Source organism: Onychomys torridus, chromosome 9 (assembly GCF_903995425.1).
Source record: "Onychomys torridus chromosome 9, mOncTor1.1, whole genome shotgun sequence".
Classification (NCBI taxonomy): domain Eukaryota; kingdom Metazoa; phylum Chordata; class Mammalia; order Rodentia; family Cricetidae; genus Onychomys; species Onychomys torridus.
In genome coordinates, this window is record NC_050451.1 from 23,478,212 (window position 1) to 23,498,508 (window position 20,297).

At 44.7% G+C, this 20,297-nt stretch overlaps 1 protein-coding gene across 2 annotated transcripts in view; it reads right to left on the minus strand.

Annotated features, from left to right (window-relative positions):
* Ptprg (protein tyrosine phosphatase receptor type G) overlaps positions 1-20,297 on the minus strand; it is a 697,305-nt gene that overhangs the window by 105,983 nt on the left and 571,025 nt on the right. For both annotated transcript variants that reach the window (XM_036200071.1, XM_036200070.1), the window contains exon 8: positions 12,000-12,192. In XM_036200071.1, the coding sequence (XP_036055964.1) occupies positions 12,000-12,192 (193 nt within the window). The remainder of the gene's footprint in view (positions 1-11,999; positions 12,193-20,297) is intronic.

Here is a 20,297-nt window from a genome sequence, read left to right on the forward strand (position 1 = left end):
TGACGGCAAGCATGTTACAACCATAAAGAAACAGCTGTATCACACAGAATAAGGGCCCAAAGACGCCTCTGGCAACCAAGGGAGAGCTCTGTATGACAGTCTAAGAGCCTACAAGCTGGCTACCACAACAGACATGACAAAAAGTTAGCTAGGCTTTCTTTTGAGTAAGTTAGGAAGTAAGGAATCATTTGTACAGAAACAAGACTAGGAATGAGCAGCAGGTTCTAGGAACCCCTATTTAAGTGGTGAATCCTATACACAGAGACTGAGCTAGCTCTGACACTAGGCTGCCTCTAACAAATGGTTCCACATGTTCAGAGCAGCTCAGGCCTTGTGGCTGGCAACAGCTATAAGAGGTCAGCCTATTCCTCTCTGAGAAGGTTCTTCTCTTCTGAGAAGCTGTTCCTGGTACTAGCCAAGAAACATGGCTCTGGGTCCTTGATAATACAGGACAGTGCTCAGCTAGACATCATCTCCTCCATACAAGGAGATCTGAAATGGGATAGTCAAGACATTCAAGACATGCATCTCAGGCCAAGCCAATGCATGCAATTAAGACAGACATACACAGATACACACACAAACACACAGACATGAGGGGGGGAGGGAGGGAGGGGGAAGGGAGAGAGAGACAGAGAGATTTTCCCAATATCAAAGCCACAACCATAAGGTCCCTAAGTGTGTGGAGAAGTAAAGAGCAAGGAATGAATGCAGAGTCAGCCTCACACAGATCCCACGCTGCATTCATGGCTCCTTCTACTTCTCAGCAGTATGGGAAGTAGCTGTTTCTTAGGTCATGAGAAAGTAGGGGTCTTGCTCATATCCTTGTACAGTAGCTAAAGAACAGCACCCACAACCACCCTAAGGAGGCTTGAGGAATAACGGGCAGGAAGATACACTGTCTCCCAGCTATATTCCTCTGCTGACTTTGAGGAGATGCCTGCAATCTGGGAGCCCCATGCTTCATGAGCAGCACCTGCTAGCTAGCAGGAAAGAGGAAGTCCATTGCTCTGGGAGGAAGGGCACTGTTGTTCTTTATTCATTTCCACATGGTTGTTCATAAGCACCCCAGTGTCCACATGAATAAGCCCAATATCAGAACAGATTTATCTGGTAAGTAGAAGGAAGAAGAAGCTGTAGGAGGTTGCTAAGTTGGCCTTGAAGCTCCAACTCTGTCTACCTGCCTGGAGACAGAGAGGATTAAGTAATTAGGTAATATTTATAGAGTGTGAAAACGATTGAGAGTCCCTGGCACCTGCTACCAGAATTGGCTCAACACTCCCAACCGAGCACAGACAGCAGTGATGCCTAGGAACATCTTGCCTCCAGCCAGCACCTGCCAGCCAAAGCTCTTCCTTTCTGTGCTGCAAGGGTGATCTCCGGGACAGTAAAATAAGCCCTCTCTTCATGGTTGCGTTGAAATAAAAATTCAGGAGGATTTTGTCTATGGTAGAAGAAGCCTCTCTAGCTGCAGGTTCTGGGAAGGATGCAGATCCATCCTATAAATGCCTGGTTATGCTCTTGCCATGAGAGATCCTAGCCTGGATAGATGGGATTCTCTGACTGGGCCAACTCGATAGTGAGGCCATGTGGCATATACCATCCACCCACCTATCCATCCACCCACCCATCCGTCCACCCACCCATCCATCCTCTTTATTGAAGAATAAGCAATGATCACAGTGCTACCTCCCCAAGAGACAGAGTCTCACCACATCATGGTACCTGCAGTGTAGTAGAACAAGATATTCTAAAAACAAATGTCTAAAAACAAAAGTGCTGTGAGGGAAAAGTATGGGTGTCCTCCCAAATGACCAGACTAAAGCAGCCAAGACACTTCCCTTGGAAGGGCACCTTAGGCAGAGTTGTGACAGTTGAGAAGAATGAGTTGGGGTGCAGAGGGAGGTCAAGTGTCCTGAGGCAGAAGGAGCTGGCTGCTGGGGCTGGAGCATGCCAGTGAGCTGATGCCAAAGGAAGTGACATGCAAGACAGGTCTGGGGAGGGAACAGGATTCAGAGATCACGGTGTCTACGTTTCTCTTCCTGTTGTTGTGATGAGACACTCTGATAAAGGTAATTTAAGGGAGACAGAACTTATTTTGGCCCACAGTTAAGGTACAATCCATCATGGCTGGGAGGTCAAGGTAGCTGGAGCTTGAGGACTTAGTGACGTCATACCAAGGGTCAGGAAACTGGGTGGTGTATGCCATGTTCTCAGCTCACTTCCTCCTTTTTATCCAGCCTAAGCCTCAAGTCCAGAGAATGGTCTTGTCCAAAACTAAGATGGGTCTTCCCATTTCAGTTAAGGTAACGAAGATGATTCTCTACAGACACACCCAGAGGCCCATCTCCTAGCTGATTATGTACTCTGTCAAATTGACACTAACCATCACACACAGAAACCATAACCACTCCAGAAAGGTTTTGACCGTTGCAAACAGCCCAGCTTCACACTTCTTCCAGGAGGCATAACCCCTATTTCTGAAATGTGAGCTCCAGTGACCATGTCACAGATAAAATGTACACAGGACTCTGGGCTCACCTACAGACTGGAAAGTACAATTATTTGCAGAGAATGTTCCGTATCTCAGATTGTGTATTATTTGTCCCACAGAGTGCCACATTAAAAGGCCATAGGCTGTCAAGGAGTATGATGACTGCATCCAAGAACAAATTGCAGCCTTAGGACCTGAGCTTTGCTTGCTGCACCCCCAAGGCTGGTTTCTAACACTGCCCTAGGCTGTCCCATGAGCCAGTGGACAATGAATGGCCCTGTACCTGCTACAACACTGGCTCCTGTGGGAGGCTCCACTTATTTAAATAGTCCCAGCTGAAGTGGGCACACTGGTTTCCCAAGGGTTGACTCTGTGACCAGGGCCTCAGGAGCTCATACAAGGAGCACCCAAGGTAAGCTGGCAAGCAGGAATCACTAAGCACATGATGACGATGATGAGGTGCTTTGTAAGGTGGTTGGTTTTAAATGGCATCTTGCTACAACTCAGAATCACTGGAACAGGGAAACTTAACTAAGGAATTGTCTACATCAGCTGGTCTGTGTAGGATTCTCTTGACTGCCTTAATTGATACAGGCAGACCCACCTGAAATGTGGACATTTGTGTGTTCCATAGATAGGCTACCCAGGTCCTGGGTCATGGAGTAGCTATCAGGAGGGCAGTGATTGCAATCTTGCAGAGATCCAGAGGGAAAGCCCAGGAGTATAGAAAGCATCAGGGAACAGTGAACACCCCCTGCTTCTGGTAGTGGCCAGATATGAAAAGATACAGGATAAGGACACTTGCTCTTTACTTCCTTGGCCTTTCTACTTACTGCTGAGTTAATTGGTGGTGGTGGTGGTGGTGGTGGTGCTGCTGCTGCTGCTGCTGCTGCTGCTGGTGATGCTGATCCCTCTGCTGGTATTTGAACAGGCTTTTTTGGGTTTCCAGGATGAACTGAGGACCAGTGGCTCTCTAGGAACCCTCTAGGCCAATGGTTCTCAACCATCCTAATTCTGTGACCCTTTAATACAGTTGTGATCTCCAACCGTAAAATTATTTTGTTGCTGCTTCATAACTGTAATTTTGCTACTGTTACGAATTGTAAATATCTGGTATGCAGGATATCTGATCTGCAACTCCCAAAGTGGTCATGACTCACAGGTTGAAAACTGATGCTCTAGGCCTTTGGCACCATATTGGAACCATTGAATGGACAAAACAGCTGCGTGCACTAAGCAACTGTGTCTGCCTCTTGGTGTGGGACAGCTGCTGTTGGACTGTTTCAATCACACTGTGTGAGCTGGTTTATAAAAGCCTTTTATCTATCTATCTATCTATCTATCTATCTATCTATCTATCTATCTTCTCTATCCCTATCTATCATCTCTATATCTATCTATCTATCCATCCATCCATCCATCCATCTATCTATCTATCTATCTATCTATCTATCTATCTACCTATCTATCATTTCTGTCCCTATTTCTCTATCATCTATCTACCTACATACCTACCTACCTACCTATTATCTATATCTATCTATCTATCTATCTATCTATCTATCTATCTATCTATCTATCCTATTGGTCCTGTCTCTCTAAGAATCTTAACTACTACAGTGTTGCATTTGGGCATAAGAAGATCTTAGTCTCCTATGTCCCTGCTTTGTCTTACCACCTCCTGGCTGTGAACTTATGTGTAAGGACTGATTCTAGCTGTTAAGACTCCCTCCTGTTAAAGAGCTGCTACAACACTCACCCAACTCAGCCTCCATCCAAATGCTGAAGTCAGTTCCTATGGGATACCACCCCATCTCTATCCTGACACTTCTAACTCCTGATCACATCACCTGACCTAGAACATGCCATGGAGCTTTCTGCTGGTCTTGTGGACTCTACTGCAAGTCCTCTGCAAACATTCTTTACATGACAGCCTAAGTGAGAGGCTCACACACCTGTTCATATCACTGTACCAGAGCTGTAAAAATGTTATCACCACCCCCTACCAACGTTCTTGACTTGGCAAAGGTCCATTTCCCCTGCCCGATGTCTAATCTTGCTTCTTCTTTGTTCTCTGTTCCATGATGCTTCCTGTACCCATGGGCCTTTGTAAATCGCCTTCCCCTCTAGATCTCTTCAAGATTCCTTTCCAGTCCTCCAATGGCTCACCCCATAATCAGGTCATTGGTAGTCTATACATGGAACACCCAAGATAGCCTGGCAGAACAGACAACACCAAGCACATAGAATGATGGACTGCCCTGCTCAAGGAAACTTCTTCCCCACTGCCTCCCCCACTCTTAGGACATGATCTGGTTTCCTATAACACCAGTTACACTTGGGCATGATGGCCTGTGCTTGCCTCATGTCATTTCTTCCATTCACAATGGTAAATGTGTACGTGTCTGTCTGTCGATGTGTAAGTGTGTAAGTAGGGAGGGTGGGGGGCAGTGGTAGGGTGGGGGGATATGTGCACATGGAGGCCAGAGGTCAACATCTCGCTATCTTCTTCCATCACCTAGGATTTCGAAATAAGGTCTCTCACTGAACCTGGAGCTCGCCAACTTTGGTGAGGTTGACCAACCAATGCTCTAGGAGTCCTGTGCCTCTACTTCTCTGTGCAGTGATATATATATATATATATATATATATGAATGACACAGCAGCTAGCCTTTATGTGGGTACTATGGATCTGAACCTAGGTCTTCAAGTTGGCAATGAAAGCCAACATGTTCACCTTCACTTCTAGTGCCTAGATGTTCACAGTCGATACTCAACAAGTATGTGGTCAGTCCTGGCTGAAGGCATTTTGAAAGTCAAATAAAATCTAGGTGAGTGTCAAGAGGCCAGCACAGCATCTGGCACCACCAAGCTCTTCTTGGGCACAGATACTCTTCTTGGTAAACTTTTCAATGGTGGCTGAAGATACACATGAAGATAAATCTCCTGGTTGCAAACAGCAAGTGAAAGAGGCAATGTCAGCTGTAGTTTGAGTGTGACTTGTCTCCACCAAAACCCATGTTGAGGTCTGGTCCTCAATGAAACACAATGGTACAGAGTGGCTGTGAGGACTCAGGAGGGAGAGGCTCCCCCTCAATAAGGAACCAATGCAGCTCCCTGGCGGAATCACTGAGTTGTCAGGGAAGCTGGCTGGTAGATGGCAAACCAGTTTTTGTCCCCTCTCTTCTCAGCATACCCTCTTACTTTGCTGCCAACATTGGTACTTCCTGTCCCTTACCAGAAGCTGGGCATAACCCAAACAAGCCTGGTTGTTTGTGAACAAATTACTCAGTCTCAGGTATTGTGCTATTGCAACAGGAAACAGACAATATGATATGTCTGCAGAATACTAACATCATGTCAAGCAAAAAAAAAAAAAAAAGGCAATCTACACTAATGTATATTTACATACAATGAAGGGAACTGTGAGATGTCAGACACTTAAAAATGCTCGGTCCTGGGTGTTTTAAATCAGGTCTTATCTTGCCTTCCTCTTAACTGCTCCCAGGTTAGATCTCAGCTCTCTGCAAAGCTGCCTGGAAAGGACGCTTTGCTTGAGTGAGTACCTGCCCCGAGAGTTTCTGAAGTAACAAGGTAACTTTGCAGAAGCATTTCCTGAGAGGAGCAGCTGTCTACAAAGGAATAAAACTCCTATCAGAGCTTCCCTTTAATAAGATAAAGTAACTGTAGCTCATTAATGTGGTATTTGGAGATGATTGAACTGAAAATAGAACATTAATATTTTCTCCAAAAATAGCACAAAACCAACATTTCAATGTCAAACTCTTTCTGCAGCAATCATGGATTTACATCTCTGTTTGCTCATTTTGGTGGGAATGTGATGTTCTGCCTCAGTGTGTTCTGGTTTCAAATCAGCTAGTTACTTATGGATATGACCTGTACAACCACTTTAACCAAAACAGGAAGCCATCTTTAGTTCCGAGGTTGCTGCTGAAAAGGGCTTCCCACAACCCACAAACCGCCGAGGCATGAGTCTGCGACACTAAGGGTATGCAGGCAGCCAGTGTCCTCTCTATTTCCTCTGTTTTTATTACATTATACAGTGTCACTTTAATTAAGCCATCAAATCAAATTATCAGATCAAGTGGTTTCGATTCCACTGTGGGTTGAACAGGTTTCATTAAATTAATAAACCATATGTTTTGTGTTGTTGGAAGCAAAGTTATTTTTCTTAAATCACCATTCCAAATTTTTTCACAATAGCCAGTACTCAGCACTTAATCACAGGATGCTCCTCCATGCGCCTGGGATGAGCTAAAGAATAGCCGAAATGACAGCCCATTGAATCCTAAAGTCTGGCAAGTTATTTACAGACAAAGGGCAGAGTAGCAAATTGGATGTCCCTTGAACAATTCACTGAGTCTAAATATTGTTTCTGTTTTCTGGAACCACGGTTTTATGTTTTTTATGGATGGCATCCATTATGTCTTTCTTGAGTAACAAGGCAGGATTCAGATGACCATTCCTCCCCTTTTCTTTGGTGTTCTGCAAGACCATGCTTCTTGGGCTGGGGCAGTAGCAGACTACATTCTGTTGTCTCCCTGCAGCTGCAACCAATCATCTGGACACAGGAATGATGGAGGTGGAGATGGGGGCCTTGCCTTGGCACACAACCAGCACTGTTATTATTAAAGATCACAGCTACATGCACTCAACTGAGGCTCTGGTTATACCTCTGACGGTCAGGTCCTAAGTTGAAATAGTGAGCAGCTGACAAGCAGGTTCATAAATCTCTAAACAGCATGTAAAAACCAAACAAGTCACAGTTACTACTACCACCATTGGTGGGGAGGAGACGGGATGGAAGACCTGTGCCTTGGGCATTTTGCGCACACCCTCTACCATTAAGCTGTATCCTTAATCACACTGCAACTGTTGAGTTATTCGATATTTACCTTTAAAAACCATACGCTTTCTCCATCTCATGTGGCATATTCCCTAGAGCAGGGGTCAAAACTAGGTTCCCAGGACAACTCTGTTCTGGACTCATTTGTGTTAAATAAAGTGTCACTGGAGGACACTATCTATGCCCACTCATTTGCGTATTGGTATTGGCTCCTTCCATGGATCAATGGAAGACTTGAGCAATTATAACAGGAGTCATGTAGCCTGCAGAGTTGAGAGTATTCACTAGTTGACACCCAACCAGACAAGTTTAGAAATAGATCGTGTAATCCTGTATACAGTAAGTACTTTCTGGACTAGTCACACATGGAATATAGTCTTCAGAATGAACAAACCACAACTCCATGTCACACTCTTAAGACCAGGTGGAGTAAGGCACTAAGGAGGCTAGTCACAAGCACACAAGGACACCACTCTCTGGTAGTGGTTACCAGGGGAATCCACATCTGAAAGGGCATGGCGACCATCCTTTGACAGTGGGGATGTTAGCTCCTTGATCTGAGTTCTTGTTACTCAGGTGCATTTAGTTATGGAAATTCATCAAGCTGTGATCACGTTTCATGCATATCTCTACAGTTGTGCAGCACTGCATTTCCAGTGAGTTCAGGGCTCTTGTGCTAAAATATGCTGCTTTGGACTTCAAACTGAATGCACCTATAGGGTGTGTCTTGGGGGTCACAGATCTCCTCCCAGAAACTCACTAGCTAGGGAAGAGCCACCTGTACTGAAGGAGAGGCTGTGTCCTCTTCTCCTCTCTTCTCTCTGAGGAAGGTTCTAGACCTGGGGTTTACATTCTCGCTTCTCCTTTATGCAGTGGCCTAGTACATGTACTTCATTTTTAGACCTGTCTTTTATTCATCCGTCTACCGTGTCAGTGTGTGACAGGACAGAAGGGCTGGATAAGGAGATAGCAAGACTAACACAGAAGTCAGCTGGCAGGAAGCCTGGAGACCCCTCCCCACCAGAGTCACACAGGGAGAGCAGAACATGTGCAAAGAAAGTCACGTTTCGGAACGTGGAAAGAGATGGGTGCTATGTGAATGACACAAAGGGGGGTCAAGGCAATGGGGGCAACACGCTTGGGTCTCCGTGCTGTTCCCTCTCTCCAAGCCCACTCCCTTCCAAGGAGTGCCGTTTTTTTCCTTAGTAAACAGCCTCCATATCCCTCATTATCCCTTTGGCCTGGTCCAGTGCTTTGTTCTACATTATAAGAACCTGTAAGTTTCCACATGGACTCAGACCCACGCCCACAGCAAGGGTTTCCACAGGTGCCCGTGGACTCAGACCCATGCCTACGACAACGGTTTCCACAGGTGCCCGTGGACTCAGACCCACGCCTACAGCAAGGGTTTCCACAGGTGCCCATGGACTCAGACCCACGCCTACAACAAGGGTTCCACAGGTGCCCATGGACTCATGACAAGGGTTTCCACAGGTGCCCATGGACTCAGACCCACGCCTACAACAAGGGTTTCCACAGGTGCCCATGGACTCAGACCCACGCCTACGACAAGGGTTTCCACAGGTGCCCATGGACTCACTCAGACCCACGCCTATGACAAGGGTTTCCACAGGTGCCCGTGGACTCAGACCCACGCCTACGACAATGGTTTCCACAGGTGCCCGTGGACTTACTCAGACCCACGCCTATGACAAGGGTTTCCACAGGTGCCCATGGACTCACTCAGACCCACGCCTATGACAAGGGTTTCCACAGGTGCCCGTGGACTCAGACCCACGCCTACAACAAGGGTTTCCACAGGTGCCCGTGGACTCAGACCCACGCCTACGACAATGGTTTCCACAGGTGCCTGTGGACTCAGACCCACGCCTATGACAAGGGTTTCCACAGGTGCCCGTGGACTTACTCAGACCCACGCCTATGACAAGGGTTTCCACAGCTGCCCACGGACTCAGACCCACGCCTACGACAATGGTTTCCACAGGTGCCTGTGGACTCAGACCCACGCCTACAACAAGGGTTTCCACAGGTGCCCGTGGACTCACTCAGACCCACGCCTATGACAAGGGTTTCCACAGGTGCCCGTGGACTCAGACCCACGCCTACAACAAGGGTTTCCACAGGTGCCCGTGGACTCACTCAGACCCACGCCTATGACAAGGGTTTCCACAGGTGCCCGTGGACTCAGACCCACGCCTACGACAAGGGTTTTATACCGATTCAGTTATCAAACACTCAGGAAAGGGAGTGATTTCACTTTTCTACAATGCTGAAAATCCAAACAGGATTGCAGAGTTCTCTAGCTCTCTCTTTCCCTCCCTCCCTCTGTCTCTATCTCTCCCCCTTTTTCCTCCTCTCCTTCCCCTCTCTCTCTCCTTATGACCCCTCTAGAAATAGCAAACATCCTTTAAATAATTACACATTTTAAGAGTTAAGAATGGACATGATCTGCAGTAAGCTTTGGAGAATGAGGAACTGACTGTCCACATCCCACATTTAAGGCTTGGGCCACATTCAGTGGAGGGCCTTGTCTACAGTGACACTGGAATGAAGGAAGAACACCACCCTCTAACTTTCTTAGATGACAGATGCCACCCATTCTCTCTGCACAGCTCATCTGTCACTCAGCTGCTCAGCCCACTTTCCAGGGAAGAGCTTTGTTACTGTGGGGTTCTCAGCATTTCTGAGCTAGCGGATTGCTCTTGATCCAGATTCCATATCCCTTGCACGACCTCGGCACAGACTTCTCACAAAGAGAGAACCCTAAGGAGGTCTCCTTTCCCAAGGTTCTCTTGGGAAAAAGGCTTCAAGTTCAGTTATTTTTAGCCAAGTTTAAAAGGTTGACCCAAGTGAGGATTTTTTTAATACCGATCCAACCCTGAGGCATCTCATAGGTTTGTGAGCATCTTAATTGTCCTGCTACTGACAGGAAATGAGCTTGACCCGAATCTCAAGCCTTTCATGAGCACATCTGGCCAGAGCAGTGTCCTACACTAAACCACAGACAGACAAGTCAGACCTCTACTCATTGCTGCTCCCACTGCCTACACTTGTGCTAAAGGCTGAACTCAGGGCCTTGCTCTGCTGTTAGGTAAATGCTCTGCCACAGGTTGCATCCTGCTCTTCCCTGCTGTCTCCTTTCTGCTCCTTTTTAGGTTTAGGAGCTTAGAAAACAGGCTTATTACTATTATCCAAGTACAGGTGTTGTGGGATATAATCTCATTCTTCTGGACCTGAAAAGCTCATGTGTTAATAAGGGGAGTGGGGACATTCTTGGAACAGGCTCCCCTGTCACTTAGCACACTACACAGAAAACAGTCTGCTTTTCCTGTTGACAAAGCATGTGAGTTCCTCCTATGCCATCTACACACACAACTCCCAAGGAAGAGAACACTCGGTTGAGAAAGAGCTGCATCATCACACCAAGGCAAACTTTCTGTTTCCACCTCTCCCAGGACAAGGGCTTTGACCAGACATACTTCTCCACATGGTTCTGAAGAAGCAACTCACAATTATAAGTGATTTATAAACAAACAAACAGTAACAAAAACAAGGCTAAAAGGAAGAGCAAGGGTTCCTGGGTTGGAACTCACATTCAGTTCACATGAGAATACAGAAATGGAGGTAAGAGGCCAGCAAGTGACACTCACATACTTAGCAGACACCAGAACTAAACTCTCAACACGAATGTTGCATGGAGTACTTCAAAGATGCTGGTGTTTCAGCTTAGAGAAAATTCCTGATCTCAACAGAGAAATGCCTGAAAGGTAGGTCAGAGCTGGGGACGTGGCTCAGTGGGAGAGCACTTTAACCTAACAGGCACAAACCCTTGGGTTCCATACTCAGCACTGCATAACCAAAGAGCATGGTGGCAATTTCAGCCCTTAGGAGCTAGAGGGGGGAAGATGAGGAGTTCAAGGTCACCTCTGCCTGCATAGAAAACTTGAGGCCAGCTTAGTCTACTTTGAGACCCTGCCTCAAAAAACCAAACAACAATAAAACACACACGTAAGACAAGAGTTTGATTAAACAAGAGTTTCATTTAGATATTACTAATTAGTTTGGAAGTATGAAATAAAAATAGACAGAGAATGACTGGTCTATTCCTTCTAGTCAAAGGGGCAATTTTAAACAATCCAACTAAAATTATCCGCACATCATTTCTATTTATTGTCTAGACAAATTTCTTTTCACAGAGAAACTTATGCTTTTAACAACAAGTCTCAATTCTTGGCTGACTTTGAAGTGTGTGTATGTGTGTGTGTGTGTGTGTGTGTGTCTGTGTGCGCGTGCGCGCGCACGTGAGCGCGCGTGCAAAGGTTTACATCAGGTGTCTCCCTCAATTTTTCTCTATATTAGTTTTTGAGACAGGGTCTATCACTGAATCTAGAGCTCACTGATTGGAAATACTGGCTGGTCAATGAGCTCTGGGCACTCTTCATGTCTTTGTACCCCACACAGCCACTCCCAGAACTAGGTTACAGATGCACAGTACTAAGCCTGGCTTTTATGTGGGTCTGAGAATCCAAATCCATGTCTTCATTCCCTTTATAATTTAAAATCATTTATGATGAGAAACCTTCCTCCTCCAGGCTAGAGGACTCAATCAAAATTTACCTTTAGAGGCTTCTGTCCCTAGTGGGTTGTCCAAGAAGTCGGCTAGGTCATGATTCCAGGCATCTCGAACAGCGGACTTCGACACCACTCTGTCATTCAGAGCCTGCTGTGGTCGGAAGTTGTTTCTCAGGTACTCTACTGACTTGACGTGATCTTGCTGCTCCGTGGTGAAGATGGAATAAAAAGCCTCAAGCTGATCAAAGAACCAGAGAGAGGAGGAGAAAAACTCAATCAGTACAGCTATATGATCCAAAGGATATGGCTGATCAGAACATGAAATGGCAAGTGGCCAGGCCAAGGATGATCTACTGAGTAGTAGGTTGCCTTATGGAACCACTACCGGGGTTGCATCTTTGTCTTGACCACTAATTGGGGCTGTTCTCAGCTGCAGGTGGGTGGGGCTTTACAGACCACGCGCTTTCTGTAGATTTTCCCAGAAATATTTTTAGTACTATGGGTAGAACACAAACTTATGATGTGTCCTGGAAGTAAACTGCCTACGTATGAACTAGAGGCCCTGCATACACGACTTCCCCATACTCTCTTTCCATAAAATGGTGGTAACCAGAATAGTGTTTACAGGACCAATGATGAAACACTTCATCCACATATAACATTCAAAGTACACACTAACAGCTTACGAAATAGCAACTTAGTTCTTATAAACAAGCCTCTGTGGATGTACTACAAATCAAATTCAGCCAAGTCATGACAATGCTCAGTGCTAAATGTGTGGGTAAGTTCAAGTGCCCAGTTCTAAACTTACCAGATAGTTGGCTAGTCACAGACAAATGACTCAAGCTCTCTACAAATGCAAAATCCTTATCAGTGAAATGCCTATAAATGTAGGGTTCTGAGAAGATGGAATCTATGTGGGTCATCCAGAACACAACAAGTGTTTAAAGAAGATCAGCTGCTGTCACGATCACTATGAAAAAACATCTTCCACAAGAACACTGGTGAAACTTTTTAAGAAAAGAAAAAACAATCCAGCATCCCACAATCATATCCTGACCATCAAGATGGATTCTTTGTAGCCCTCAGCCCTGCATCATTAAGAAAGGTCATTCTTCTGTGTGTAAGGATGGAGCATTGACTGGCTGTCATGATTACTCTCATCAGAACACAAAGATAATCTTGTCACCAAAGAAAGGGCAGAAAAGCAGAGGGCTAGAAACTATTGCAGGCTTCAGGGAGCTAGGTAGCTGGCCATCAATACTAGTACGTAAAAACGTTTAAAATTATCAATACTATCTGGATTTTTGCAGATTCTGAGTTGGGGGTCATCTTCAGGCCTAGATCAACACCCAGTTCTGAAAATGACCCAGAAAACGACCAGCTTGAGGTTTACTTCCTTTGCGTGAGACAGGGATGCAGTTCGAGATTCCAGCCAAGCAAAATCATTCACTAGACTGCTGATGCTATGGAGATGTGAACCACTGAGCTGTAAAAGGGCTAAAAGCCCCCAGCCCAGTGATGTCATGAGCTTGATGTGATGACCAAAATCAGACAGACAGACAGACAGACAGACACACACACACACACACACACACACACAGAGAGAGAGAGAGAGAGAGAGAGAGAGAGAGAGAATAGGTTTCTGATTTTCTCAGAGGAAATGACTTCCTAAAATCTTATGAAAGGAATTAACAAAGACCCTCTAGAGATGGTCCAGGTAAAGACAGATCAAAATGATTAAAAGTTGGAGAATACCTGTGAGGAAAAGAGAAAGGGCATAAGAGAATTGTTTGGCGTGAAGAAAGGGTGAGGGAGGCGCAATTTGATTAAAGGCCTTGTAGAAGATGCTGATCAGCTACTCTCCGTGTCCACTGAAGGCCAAATAAAAATGGCTTAAATAAAAGCCACAGAAATGTGAGTTGAATAAAGGGAAGGATTTCTTCACATTCAGGGTGGGGTTTGTTTGTTTGTTTGTTTGTTTTTAACATGGACTGGGCTGTCACATACAAGTCAGACAGGAAGTCTTCTGGAAGAGAGTAGTCTGGCCAGAGAGCCATTAAGCTTTGAAGAGCCAAGGGAAGAACTCTCAGCAATCCAGCATCATGCCTTGTTTATTCTCTAGAATATGTGCTTCCTTCTCGGCTAGCACTCAGTTCTAAAAAAGGTTACTTCTGAAGCCTCAGTAAAGAATTAGTCACATAACTGTAAAAAGAGGCAGGTTGTAAAAAGTGCCTCCATTTAAATTGCTCCCACAGCTTAATGACATGCTATGGCTTAAAAGCTCAAGATGCTTCCTTGTCATTAACTCAACTTGCCTGGCAGACTTTGAGGGAAGGGTGTGATGGTTCAGAGTGAACTGATGACCAGAACGATATTATATTGTCAACTGGATCATCATTTCTCTTGACAGCCACACAGAAGGGTTCACACAGGAGGGCAGGCTTAGCAGGCTTATCAAACGCCTTAGGGTAGGTTGGCAGCATTTGCTAACCCTGTCATTACTCTAAAAGGTGTGGAAATGGCCAGTGGCCATCCCTTTGGCAATAATGGCCACAGTTGTGACAGAGTAGAAACCTCCCTGATTCTTGATTAGGGAAAAGTCTACCTTCTTTGTTGTACCAGTAGAACTCAAGTGACCTTCACATCTATTTTAGATTGTACATGGAAAGCCCAAAGACCAGAAGAGGAGGAGCTGTATGACATGGCAGTCTAAATGCTAGACCACAGGACCAGCCAGACAGACATGCCTCTCTGAGCCTTCGACCAGTGTGCATATTTGATGCTCGATCTGTTGGACCCTTCCATATCTGGTTAGAAGTGACACAGTGATACTTTAAATTGTACACTGGGGCTCTGGAGAGATGACTCAGCAGTTATGACATCAGCTACCCTTGCAGAAGACCAAGGTTTGGATCCTAGCACCCACATTCAAGCTCACAACCATCTACAATCAAGTTCCAGGGGATCCAACACCTTCTTCTGGCCCTCTATGAGCACCAGGCATGCGTGTGGTGCATATACGATACACACAAGCAAAACATTCATACATACAAGATAAAAATAAATCCCAAATAGAACAACTGCACACTCCATCATGCTACAGCTCTGGTTGCATACCACCTCAATCTCCCACTCTTGATGACCTGGCCTGTGCCTTGCTTTCCATCTTGAAAGCTCCCACTCTTAACACTTGGGTCCAAACTTGTTTTCAGAGACTGCCTGACGAAGGTGTGGTCTTGGCCATCCTACTTGTTCTTCCTATTTTTGTGTGTATTGTGTGTATGCATAAATGTATATGCATGCATGTCTATGTGCAGGCAAATATGGAGACCAGCAGTTGATCACCTTCATTGATCACCCTCCACTTTACTTTTTGAGATGGTATCTTCACTAACCTGAAGGTTACCAATTCTGCTAGACTGGCTGGCACCAATGCTTAGCGATCCCCATCTCTGCTGGGATTACAGGCATGTTGCTGCTCTTCTTAAGAGGTTAAAGGGGAATCCAAACTCAGGTTCTCATGCTTTCAAACACTTCACTGAATGAACCATCTTCCTAGCTCCCCACACATTCTGTACTTTTGAGACTTTACAGTACAACAGGGATAACACCTCATGTGTTTGTTCTAACTCTTTAATGAGTTGCTATATATAAAGTGTTTGAAATAGTTCCTGACACAAGGAAGTACTCAATAAATATTATTACTACAATTATTTTTATTTTATGAAGACTGTAGCTAGTGGTGATTGTACTGATTACAACAATGTAACATGGCAAATCTGCTCTTTCCTCATTCTCTTTATTACTTATTTTATCAAACTTACTTTATAATAGGCAGTTCATCAAACACTAGAAAACATTGTTTTAAAACTCACTTTTAGCCTAAAAGAATAATATTAATAACATTATTATTGTATTGTGGTGGTTTGAATAAGAATGGCCCCCATAGGCTCATATTTCAATGTTTAATTCCCAGTAGTAGACGGTTTGGGAAGGATTGGGAGGTGTGGCTGTGTGAGAGAAGTTGCATCACTTGGGGTGGGTTTTGAGGTTTCAAAAGCCCACGCCAGGCTCAATGTCTCTTTCACTCTGCCCTAGGCTTGTGGGAAAAAAATGTAAATCTTCAGCTAATGCTTCAGTTCCATGCCTGTGTGCCTGATGTCATGCTCCCCACCATTCTGATCATGGACTAAGGCCCTGAAACCCCCTGTTCAATGCATTCTTTTTATGAGTTGCCTTGGCCATGGTGTCTCTACACTGCAATAGAACAGTGACTAAGGCAAACACTGACTCAAGCAGCTAAGACTTACCAAGCCCTTATGAGATGTGAGCACCAGAGAAAATAGCACATGCTTTGTTTCTTAGTCATCAGAGAGGAGCTGTGAGGTTGGGGCCATTGTTACTGCTAGCAGTCATGTGTTACTGACACCGATTGGGAAACTGGCCCTTGAGACATTGAATAACATGCCCAGATCACAAAGGGAACAAAGGATGGAGTAAGGACTGGAAACCCATGTCTGAGTCACTCAATTTCTCTCCACCATACCATGTCACACTTAACAGGCCCATAGCATGATTCAGTGAATGAGAAGCCAGCAGTGGAGGACCCAATGTGGTGACAGTTTGTCCCCAGCAGTTCCTGTTAGCTAAGTCCAAGGCCAATTCAGACAGGCTACCCAATATCATCTGTTTGTCCTCTTTTGTGTTCTGAAAGGAAGCCACACACATCCAACAGAGAGGCAGGAACAAGATGGCTGTCAAGGGGGAAAATGCTCTCCACATCCCAAGGCCTTCACCACTATTCACCAGAGCTATTTCCAGGAGGAGGTAATAAACACACTCGGATTTATCTTAACTTTAATGTAACTAATGAAGTCTTTATCATTTAGTAAAAATAAATGAAAATTTTTATTTCTGTAATATCAAATTGACTTTTTAACTTTTGAAGAGAGTGTGTAAAATACTTCTTTCTTTTATCCCTGCTTGGGGAGCTGTAATTGCATTTTAACTGTGCTGTTACAAGAACAATTTTAACCTTGAATCGCAAATGTGCTGGCTGGAAGTGTATATAAATCATTTCAACTTAGTTTTTATTATAAAAGTATTTCAGAGAATAATTAGTTTTTAATCTGTCAGTTTGAATCAAAGGAAAGTTGAAATCTATTCATGCCATGTGTGTGTTGCCAGGGCTCTTGGTCCACAAAATGTCAGGAGGGGACCACTGAGGCTGAAGGAAAGAGATTAGAGAAAATAAAAAAATAATAGGATTAGGAGCCATTAAACACTGGCACAATCAGTACTTTAAGAGGTGTGTATACAGGCCCTATTCGAAAGACTCGGAGTCCATGCTTAACTCCACTAAAACGCAGGGAGCTGCATTAGGAATGAACAGGTTTCATCTCAGGCCCTGGAGATGCTTCAGGAATGGCAGGGTGAGCCCTGTGTGTTGCCTCATTACAGAATAGACAGTGACAATGGAGTATTAAATACCCAATAACCCTGAGCATCTCAGGTACTTCTGAAGCACAGCTGCAGAAAATGTGATCTGAGAATTGCTAGCTAAATGCAAGGCCACGTCCTTCCTGTGGCTCAGACACTTCTCCAGGAGGCAATTAGAGAGAGGCCTTCTACATAAAGAAATCGTCTTCAGACAATTAACAAGGAAAGCAGTCTCTTTTGGATTAATCATGGCATCTTTACCTCACAATTTAGAACTTTTCTTTCTTCACATGTACTGCACATTACATAGTGTTGGCAGGGACATTTCTGGTCACCAGACACACAGTTGTCATGGCCTTAATACTTAGATATTCAGGGGCTATGCATGCTCTTCCATTAGCTAGCCCACACTAAAGTAATAGTTCAGAATACTGGGTTGAACTCTGTTAAAACTAATTTTCTGTTCTTATTTATATTTTTCAATGTATCCACTATAGAATTTAAACACAATACATGGCTTTCTTTATTTCTATGGGGAGAGGGCTGTCCTTTGGTTATGGTGATCATTTAATAAAGAAGACAGGAAGGTCGTCAAGCTGCTTCCTCTCCTGTCAGGCACAAGTCTAGACATTTCACCTTTATTATGTTTTTACAGATGGGAAAACAGAGGCACAAAGTAGAGTAACTTATCTGAGAAATGAAGCCAGGAATGGAACTCACCATTTGAAGGCAATTAGCCTCCAAAGCATAAGCTCTGAACTCCAAAGACATAGTCTAATTATTCTGACAGATGTAAGAACAGTCAAAAGAAGACAATGCTGATAACCCTGTCCTTTCTGATCTATCTCACTGATAGGGGGAAAAAAGATGAAACATCCAAAGCAGACTAATTAAGACATATTCAGATTTATTGAATATTAGAAAGCATACCCCCCAAAGTCACACTTATTGTAAGAGATAGCTCGGTGTTGAGCCTTGGTGTTCTTGCAGAAGATTTGGGTTTACTTCCAAGCACCCACACTGCAGCTCACTCTAGTCCATAACTCCAGTTTCAGAAGATTCAGTGCAGTCTGTAGGCTTCCTCAGGCACCAGGAATCATGTTCATGTAGTACATGGACATATGTGTAGGCAAGATATCCATGCACATAAAATTCAAAAATTAAAACAAAATCATGCTAGAGAGAACTACAGGCAATGCCATAGTTGAACCTGTAGGAGGAGCCAGTCTGTTGGTGATGGGGTAAAGAAGCATCATTTGTGAGACTGCTGCAGAATGAAGAGAATTGTACCAACTGAACCCAAGAAAAATATCTTCTGGACTCACCATGAGAGAATGTGTTCAACATCTACTATACACAAATACGAAAGTATGAAGAAAGACTACAGGCATCTGACTCCAAGAAGTAGGCCTACTCCTTGAAGCTTCCAGACCCAGACTGCAATACCATCATTTTGTTTGGATGACAAGGGGATGACATTATTTTATTTCCCATTTTCTCTCACTCTTATCCCACTTACACCCGCTCGTGTGTGTGTGTGTGTGTGTGTGTGTGTGTGTGTGTGTGTGTATGCACACTTGGAAGCCTGAGCAATCATTCTCCATCTCTTTTCACCTTATTCATTGGGACAGTCTCTCTCAATCAAACTCCAAGCTCCCCATATAGCTAGTTTTGATAATCAGTTTTCTCTGGGATCTCCTGTTTCTGCCTTCCAAGGTTGGCAGTTACAGGCAGGCCACTGTGCTCACTCAGTATTTTTCTGGTTTCCTAGGATCCGAACTTTGGTCTTCACACTTGTGCAACAAGTGTTTTCACTGTTAAATTGTATTTCCAGCCCTACGGCTTTTGCCTGGTGTTTACAATGGATGGACAGCGGAGTCAAATAAATCACGCCGACTACCGATCAAACAAGATGTCTAGGTTCCACCAAAAAGGATCATATTTGGATCTACATTATCATACAAGCCAGAAGCTGAGCTCACTGGCTAAGAGCTAGTTAGACTACCTATGTAGAGCCACAGGGGAGTACAAAAGAGGCAGCTTAAGAAGCTCTTCGTGTGCCCTGCAAGCCTTTAAAGAAATCCATATTCCCAGCTCCCGCTCCTGCTGGTCACCACATCTTAGGAAGAACTAACGTCCTCACTGTTTATAGGCACCACAGCCATGTGAGAAGATACAAGGGGGCGGGGGAGCTTCTGAGAAACAGGACCTAAAACAGCTGAACAGGACCTAAAAGACCTGGTTTCTTTCCCATAGAGGCAGATGTGGAATTCCTAACCACTAAGCTTTTCCAAATCGGCCTCTGCCTCCATGGAATGTGTGTTCTGTGCTAGGTTCAGAAAGAATGCTGTCAGTGGCGGAATAGGGAGGTCTGAAGCAAGAACACTTGGATGGCTGACACTTTCTTTTCTGGGTGGAGGTAGGGTGGGGTGGGGGTGGGGTGACGCAGCTGTGGCCTCTGCAAAGCTGGCCAGCAAGGAGCCAGTGCAGCCATAGGGGAAAGGAGCTGTCTTCTTCCCCTGGGAGTGAGGCTGTGATGGAGGGAGCAGGGTCTGACAGGCGTGCAGCACGAGCTGCAGGCAATTGACAATAAGAAATTAGAAAGCAAGTATGATTTCTGTCCTCTTTGTTTCTTTGTAACACAACTCTTCCAGGGAAGGCAATGAATTCTTCTCCTTGCGTGTCCTTGTTTTGTTCTAGAGCTCCAAAGAGCACAGAGGTATCAACAAAGCACTTTCTAAAGATCCAATTCCAAATGTCAAAATGCTCCAAATCCACAAACTCTTCTGCAGATATATACTCCCCAAAAGCCTGTGCTTTGTTTGAACCTATTAGATATCTGTAGCTGCCAAAACAACCTAGTATATGTTGATGGCCTACAGATCTCCTGGACTAGCCAAC